Raw genomic sequence first — 8,993 nt, forward strand, 5'->3', positions numbered from 1 at the left:
AAACACTAATCTTATAAACTTTATGAAGTATTTTTCTCCAACCCCTTTTGACAATGTACTTAGCTTTTGTGGACTAACTACATTCTTACAAAGTCCGATTTGATCTTTCTTCCACGATATACAAACTCCAATTTGATTTTTCTTCCACGATTGCGATTTTTTTTATGATGGTGTTGAATTTCCTACAATTTTTTTGAAATATTTGAATAATTTAGATTGCCGAAAATGAGACTTAAAATTCAAAACTCTTATATCGTCATATAAAAAATTTAGAATCATAACTTAAACACATGTAAAATTGTAAGATTCACTATAGTAATACATTTAAAAAAAAAAAGATACACTATTATATAGTAGTAAGATTCACTATAGCAATAAAAAAAAAAGATACACTATTATATGGTAGTAAGATTCACTATAGTAATAAAAAAAAAAAAGATACACTATTATATAGTAGTGCATAAAAAACATAAAAAGCATACACCATTATAATAGTTCCCTCTATGATCTATCTATATATATATATATATATATCTATATATTCAATGACTACAACAAATTACTCTAGTTTGGCTTTGGCTTGGAAAAGTTAAACAAAATCTCTTATCTTGAAGGCATTATCTCTTATTATATTGGTTGGTAGCAAACAAGGAGAGCATGGTACGATCTCGTGGTTGGGCTTGGGAATGCGGCCATTGTATTTCAGAGACAAAATACAAATATACAAAAAAGCCTTCTTTCCGCTAAACTAAGGTCCCAATGAAAACTTTTTAGAAACCATACACAAATGGCCTCGAGCCAAGAAAAAAAAAGAACCAAATTGCTTTTTCATACACTTGAAATCTTCCCAGATGAATGATTGGTAATTATTGGCTCAGCTGCTTCAACTTTCGATGGTCAACACCTTTCTATTAAGGGGAGTCTTCCTCTTCACTTTACAAAAAGGCCAAGTGTTAACAATGCTATGCCACAAAGGATTTTCTTTTTTTCTAAATGAAAAAATAATGGCCTGGCTATTTAATCAATGATACAAAATAGTACTATTTTTTGGGGGGCTCATCATATTCACACTATCTCCTTCATCATAACTTGCAAAAGCTCTCTCTCAATCAACTTTCAAGAAGTTCAGTCCATTTCTACCAATAAATCAAGGCAAGAAAGAAAGAAGTGAGGATAACACTAGAAGAAACGGACTGAACTTCTAGAGCATCATATGCAAAAAAAAGAGACTGCCTTGGTCCCATCTTAGTTCTCTGCAGGTAATGAACCAGATCTGCATATATCCCCTCGGCAAAGCGGACATACCCTGCATACCATACACACACAAGTCAGCACTTCGTATGAGCCAGTAGCACAACCGAAACTCAACACAAAAAGCCGATAACTTGTGCCTTTTTTTCAGAATGATTTTCGTTACGAGTGAAAAACAAATCTGATTCTATTATTACAACTACTCTAACAAAATAATGATTGGTTTTCTTCAATGAATTGAGGAACTCTGCCAAATGACCGAGTCTTAACAAATGTTTTTAATTTACTCACCTGTGTATCTCCTTTAGCCATTTGTCAACACATGTTTTGTGAAACTCATGTTGACAAGGCAATATCCGCATTCTATCACCTTCCTCATACTCCACAAGGCATATGTAACATCTGTTTAACAGTAAAGAAAATTGCTTGATAAATATTCAAATACCATCTCGAGTACTTAAGAGTTTCTTGATATATTATTTTGTTTTAAACAAGAAGATAAACTTCCACAACAATGTGCCACCCCATTTCAGGGGGTTAAAAGAGAAAATTTATGTATTTTCACGACAATAGAAAGCCATACGCACCCAATGGAAAATGCATCTTCTAAGCCATTAGTGTCTTTTATTCAGAAAGTGCATATCAAACAACATAAATTTTAGTGCACATGAAGTCAAATTTACCAATAGATATAATCCATTTCAACAGACAGCCAAACTCTATCCCCAGATTTCCAGTTCCTCAAGTTGCTAAACCCAGAGCTACAAATTAACTTTGAAATTATTGTAGGGATAAGCGGGAACCCTAGTTTAAATTAACTTTTGATAATTCCATCACCATCCCAAAAACTATTTGTAGATCCCAGAGTATAAGCACTACACATTAATATGCATAAAAAAAAAGGCAAGGTCCTATTTTTTTCATTCAATTGTCTTCCTGCTAAGCCATGCAATCATTGAGAGGTAGAAAATTCTAGCAAACCGCTTGGTAGAATCCCATGAGATATCAAACCTCAGACCTCATTAGAGCAAACCATTCCAGCTAACCTCTTGGATCTAGCAATTGATCCTATAGTGTTTAAATAAACTAATCAAGTAAACCTATTTGTATATACCAGCCAAAACTTTTATATATACTTTTTACAAGTCTGATAACATTCACATGCAAATAGCACAAGGTAAGTGAATACTATACTAGTATTTGTATACGCAAAACAAAGATACAAATAAATTACTTTTGACCGTCAAAGCTGGTATTAGTGGAAAATGGATGCCAAAGCTTATAAACATGGAGACTTACTGAGCAACTTCCTCGTTTTGGTGTTTATGCAACTTGGTGTACAACTTCACAGGCAAAGATTCCACAACTTCAGAAGGTGCAGGAACAGATCCAATTGAAGATACAGAAGGTCGGGACGACAAAACCACAGATTGCTGGTGAATTTCATCCAGAACCTAATTAAATTAAGTACAAAAGATTCAACTTATATTAAAAGTATTTAAAAATACGGTTACAGAGGTTTACAACATACTATCATTACCTCAAACAATGCCTCAGCCAACATGACAATTCTGGATATGCTAGCCCTGGCACTAGTGTCATCATTTAGATGTTGATCCCGGTTACTAGTCCGACATGTACATCGTCCGGTTCTATGTTGACCAGATATGATACATGACCTCTCATGTCCAGAAAGGTTTTCAAAACGACTCCCCAATCGCTGAAGAGCACGGACCTACAACATTTTCACATGTCATTTTTTGATGGAAGAATAGATTTGAATTTTTTTTTTAGTAGAATGCAGCAGATATCATATTACAACCAGCAAAAGAGTTACAAATATAGTGCATACGAAGAGAATTCCTCTAGGGAAGCCAGTTAGGAAGCAACTGGAAGCATGGCATCTAGAATTTTAATGGGAAATGATTGAAATTCTTAAACAAAGAAAGTCTCTAGGAAAAGTTTGATACTACCCTTGCCCATTGCTCATTAGAACTCATAACAACCAAATGTTAAACCTTAACTAATGTGCATAAATACAGACCTGTGATCGTATTCTTCTCCTCCTTTCAAGGAAATTTGATCTATGCTCCAAAAGATCACGATACCTGGCTTCTCTTGCCCGGGATGTTTCCACCTCATAATCTTGGATGCTGAACAATGAGCTCGACACACTGGATGAAGGATAACCAGAGGCATTTGGGGAGACTACAGAAGTACTTTCAGATGCCAATGTCCTATTTTGATCGCCCCAAGCCCGAGTACCGCTACCCAAATTGGTATCTCTCTCTTCTCCTACTTGTTGTACAGGACAAAAAGATAAATCAGATAACGATGATCGACGAAGAACTCTATCGCGAAGTCTTCCAACACTTAGAGTTCTGCTGAAACGAACATTTCTCTCAATAGGCTCTCGAGCTACACCGTGTCTATCAGAAAGTCTTGCTCCAACACTATCCATTTCAGAATGATTTCTAGGCGAGCACAAGTTCAAATCAACCCCCACTCTTGAACCACTACTACTAGTATTCATAGCATTATCTTGGGTAAAAGAAGTTGTCCGGTCATCTCCCGGGTTGTCAGAAAAACCAGGTTGAGTATTCAAATGTAAACTACTTGAAGTGTCTTGACAACAAAGTGCAGGAGCTCTATTCATCAGTGACATGGGAAGCATAGCAGTACCTCGCTGATTTTGATCTGTATCAACAACAACAACACTGGGAGGACCCCTAGGTAGATGAGTGTCCTCTTCATTGTTCATCAATCCAAGACTCGTCGAGGAAATCGGGCAAGACCTGGATGATCCTAAACTGTTGGCCCTGCTTAGTCTGAAGCTTATATTACCAGGAATGAAACTAAAACGAGAAAGAAAACGACTTGATGGGTTCAAAGATTGGGTAGTAGAAGATACTGGGGCGGAGCTACTACCGTTTGTGGAAGCAGCAGGAGTATTAGCATTTGAAGATATACAAGGTATTTCATCAGACTGCCCAACCTTAACCTTTCTGTAACACTCAATTTTGGATTGGGTCGACTCAATCCCACACCCATTAAGGTTTGTAGAACCATTTTCTTTGTCCTGATTATCACAAACCTGAACCAGAAATCACACATTATCTTCTTAGTTCATTTCACACAACGAAAGTATGAATTAGGTCAAGTTAAATAATTGATTATAATAAAAGAGGAAAAAGGAGAGAAGACCTGATCGTCATTGTCGCTGTCGTGAGATCGCGACGAGTTACCGAGACAGGAGGATTGTAATACTCTGTGCGCTTTAGATCGAACCCTTCGAACACCAGAGGAAGACGACGACAAAGAAGAAGGCGCAGAGGCTTTGCTACCGCCGGATCCCATCTGTAATCAAATTTGGGCCGCGATTCAGATTACATTACAAAAGCACACATTTTGGATCTGTGAGAAGCAATGGGTGCATTTCCATATGAAATCGATCGAGAGAGAAAGGAAAGCTGTGAGTCAAGTAGGTCGAAGATAGAGAGAGAGAGAGAGTTGGGAGCTGTGTTGGGAGTGAGTGAGTGGATTTACAGACAAGAAAGAAGGAAAGAAGGAAAGAAGGAAAATGGCGATTTCTCAGCCTGTATTTCTGGGACTTCAAAATCACTTCCCCCTCTCTCTCTCTCTCTATTTCTCTCTCTATTTCTCTTTCGCTCTCCAACAATCACTTATTTTGGGCTTCTCTTTCAAAACGCAAGCCCATATCTTCGCTTTGACTTTTCTATTTAAAAAAAAACAAACGAACACACTAGTGGAAGCTTGCATATAAAATAAAATTCTCTCGTCTTTTTATTATAAAATAAGATGAGAATCTTTATTTTCTAATAAAAAAAAAAGAAATAAGTATTTTACTTAAAAAATATATATATATATTTATTAAAAAAAAAGAGCAAAATAAAAGTATGGATAATAAACGATGCGCCCTATTATATGAATTGTATTTTATTATAATGGATGGTATTTTATAACATATTTCTATATAGTACTATAATTGATATTAACTTGTATTTACATATAAATTTATATGTAAAATATGTTATAATATTTTAGTAAAAATCAATACAAAACATATTACTAAATATGCTATAAAACATAATTTATTATAATGCAATACAATATAATAAGACATATAATACACAATTTATTACTAAATATGCTATAAAACAATTTATTACTAAATATGCTATAAAACATAATACACAATTTATTACTAATTACTATTCGCTAATAATTGAAGCGAGTCGGATCACGACCCGACCCGACCCAATTGTTGTTTTTTTTTTTTTTTTTAATAAATAAATTTTTTTAAAGATTAATTACTACCACTATTTAGGGTGATCCAAATATATATTTATATATAAATAATACAAAATATATTTAAGAGAGATAAAAGAGAAAATTGATGTTTTGCTTTGAAGTATATTAAAATTTATTTTATTTTAGTATGCAAGACCATTTATAAAAAAATTTAGGCAGCTCATTTATGTCTAATATTGGAAATTGTTTTTGTCATTTATTTTTATATTGTAACATATTTTAAAAAAATAGTATTTATTTTATTAAAGAAAAAGAAAAAAAAATCTTACTGGGTCGGGTTTGACCCGCTTCATCACATCCGGGGCGGGTCTGACCCGGCCAACATCAAATGCCTTAACGAGGCGGGGCGGGGCATAAACTTAGCGGGTCGGGGCGGATCTTTAGCCCAGCCCCATTTACATCCCTAACCTTGATATAAATTTAGAAAAAAATTTAGGCAGAGGCATCACTTTTGTTTTTATCAGTGAATGCAAAATTATTTTTAGTAAGTATGTAAATTATAACTCAAATTTATTTATATGATGGTGTACATTGTAGTTATAGCACTTACTGAATCAGTCAGTTACACACATGTTTGTTTGAACCTTATTTTCAACACAATAAATTATTTGTAATTTTTTAAAAATTGGTGAGACACATATTATAACTATCATGTGCACTTTCATATAAAAAAATTAAGTTATAATTTATAATTTATCTACGTACCGAAAACCAAGGTAAAAAATAATACTTCTACCTAAAATACTACGGATAAATTTATATTTGCACTCGTTTGTTTAAAATTTAATCTTGGTATTAGTTGAGAGTAGTTGTACACGTACCTTCTCTTTTAATTTTGTGCATTAATTAATGTTGAGAAAAAAAGCATTGAGGATGAAATGAGATGAGAGGCACACTTCTTGTATGGGCCAGATTGTATGTGTGTCTACTTATATGAATGATATTGCAAAAAAACAAAAATACAAAAGCATTGTTCTTGACTTTCTTAACTATAATATTATTATTATATATTCCCCTCAAAATAATATAACATTATCTACTAATAATCAATAAATACAAAAGCCGATGAAACATGACATTGTTTATGATATTTTAAAAATATATATATATATATAATATGATAACTTTTTTAAATATTGTTAACCACGATTTTGGCCAACTGCGAGTAGACGCAAAAACGACAATAAACATTTAATAGAAAATAAATAACACAAGTAATTTTACAATGGTTCGGCCTCTATTTGTTTGTAATAGCCTAATCCACTTGGAGTTGTGATATATGTATTCTACACTTAAGATCAGAAGAATCTGAGCCAACTAAGTTTCTTAAGTATAAGTAGAAAAATACAGAGTTTCTTTCTCTAGATAATACAAGTTTTCTCTCTCTAAGCTCTCTCAGAAAATGCCCTAAGTAACAGTCTCAAACTCTCAAAATTAGAGAGTCTCCAAGTCTCAAAAAGATCAGATCCTTAAAAATGATGTCATGAGCTATTTATTTATAGGCTCATGGATCGTACATGAAAAATATCCCGTTTTGACGGGGTATTTGGTTGTTTCAACCAACTTTAATTGATTTTTAATAAACAAATTCAAATTACAACAATATAGCTATTACTTCGGGATATTTGAGAGATTTGCGCGGTAGTTGCGAGCCATTCGGGTTGAAGTTGTTATTGAGATTTTGATTCGTCGATCGACCAAATCCATTCCCTGAAGTGGCTGGTCAGGCATGGCACAGTTGGCCAAAGCGCATCACTGGTCGGGCATGGCACAGTCGGCCAAAGCACACCACTGGTCGGGCATGGCACATCACTAGTCGGGCATGGCACACCACTGGTCGGGCATATCACTTCTTGACCAGGTAAATCTATTTCCTGACCAGTAATATCACAACTCTACAGGTCAACTTCCAACATTTGCATTTCTTTAGTCAACACATTTATTGACTATTAATGTGTCATTTACTGACCATGCATTGCCACTTGTCCCATCTGATTGCCACATTATCGAACAAATTTTTGGGGATAACAAACATAAATGATAATTCTTTTAATAAAAATTAAGATTATGTAATATATATTATTATTATGATATTTTATAATATTTGAATTTATATTAATATTAATATAAGTATTAAATATTATCATAATATTAATATTTTATAATATTTGAATCCATAGTAAAAAAAATTAGAATTAAATATTATTATCATAATAATATTTTATAACATTTAAATTTATAGGTTTATAATTTTTTGGACATTGTATTTTGTCCAATTACTTATTTGGACCTTATGTTTTGACAAATGATTTTTTGGACCCTGTGTTTTGTAAAATGGTTCAAATAGAACATGTTGACCCTGATTTTGGGCAACTGACATGGAGTCAAAATACGCTTGACGTGGATGAATGCGTTGAAAAGAACGTGATGACGAAAATAATAAGAACACAAGATTTTATAGTGGTTCGGCCCCAGGATCTGGTAATAACCTACGTCCACTTAGATTGTTATTGATGTGAGATCCAAAGGAGTGATCAAAGAACTAGGGTTCAATGAGTTTCACCAACCTCTGAAAAACAATACAATATGACTAATTTGATAACTCTAATCTCAAGTGATCTAGAAGTTAGAAAAAGAAAAAGGACCCCCCTTCCCTGAGCCCTCTTCTTCTATTTATAAGCTCAGGGAAGATTTACATCGATTTGTTACAGATATTATTTCTTAAATAATCATATACTCAGGAAATCATGGGAGATAATTTCGGATTTCATCATAACTGCCTAAGATTTCCTCCGCGTATCATGTGCATATGACCAGGCTGGTCGTATAAAGAAACCAATCGCATGATACTGAATATCTTCCTGGTCGATAGTCGAGCACAGATTATGCCAGATGTCTGCCACGTGTAATTAAGGGCTGCCAAGTCATTCACTTCTGATTTTTGGGATAACAGAACCTTAAACTCGATTTTGGTCAAAGTTTTATGAGCTAAAATTACAAATAACTCACAAAACTAACAATTTAAAACAAAAATAAAATCATTTTTCTTAACAATTGTGTTGTTATATTCAATTTTGTCTTCATCGAAATTAGGTTTATGGGTCCATTTGAACTATTTTACAAAACACAGGGTCCAAAAATGAATTTGTCAAAACACAGGGTCCAAACAGGTACTGAGACAAAACACAAGTCCAAAAATGTATAAACCCTAAATTTATATTAATATAATTATTAAATATCTAGTCTTGTGGTATATATTATTATAATAATGATATTTTATAACATTTAGAATTAGAATTTATATTAATATAATTATTATATATGTAGTCTTATATTAAATATTATTACAATAACGATATTTTATAATATTTGAATTTATATTAATATAATTAATAAATATCTATTTTCAA

At 33.2% G+C, this 8,993-nt stretch overlaps 1 protein-coding gene across 2 annotated transcripts; it reads right to left on the reverse strand.

Annotated features, from left to right (window-relative positions):
• Positions 1 to 603: 603 nt before the first annotated feature.
• On the reverse strand, positions 604 to 4,937 carry LOC133801508 (uncharacterized). 2 transcript variants are annotated; one of them, XM_062239734.1, is made up of 6 exons: positions 4,456 to 4,937; positions 3,296 to 4,345; positions 2,792 to 2,986; positions 2,551 to 2,684; positions 1,543 to 1,653; positions 604 to 1,306 (listed from the first exon to the last, which is right to left on the reverse strand). In XM_062239734.1, exons 1-6 carry the CDS (start codon positions 4,606 to 4,608, stop codon positions 1,246 to 1,248), a joined length of 1,704 nt encoding a protein of 567 aa, XP_062095718.1. In that variant the 5' UTR covers positions 4,609 to 4,937; the 3' UTR covers positions 604 to 1,245. The 2 variants fall into 2 exon arrangements, with proteins under 2 accessions (XP_062095718.1, XP_062095717.1); XM_062239733.1 differs by having other exon boundaries at positions 2,551 to 2,705; positions 4,456 to 4,936.
• Between the last annotated feature and the right edge of the window lie 4,056 nt (positions 4,938 to 8,993).

Source organism: Humulus lupulus, chromosome 9 (genome assembly GCF_963169125.1).
Source record: "Humulus lupulus chromosome 9, drHumLupu1.1, whole genome shotgun sequence".
Classification (NCBI taxonomy): domain Eukaryota; kingdom Viridiplantae; phylum Streptophyta; class Magnoliopsida; order Rosales; family Cannabaceae; genus Humulus; species Humulus lupulus.

Bases quoted from the DNA above. Each gene is read 5' to 3' on its own strand.
- LOC133801508 (XM_062239733.1), bottom strand. From the start codon at position 4,608: ATGGGATCCGGCGGTAGCAAAGCCTCTGCGCCTTCTTCTTTGTCGTCG. The intron at 4,346-4,455 runs GTCTTCTCTCCT...TTTCTGGTTCAG, and splicing joins ACAGCGACAATGACGATCAG to GTTTGTGATAATCAGGACAA. The intron at 1,654-2,550 runs GTAAGTCTCCAT...ACTGTTAAACAG, and splicing joins CAAAACGAGGAAGTTGCTCA to ATGTTACATATGCCTTGTGG.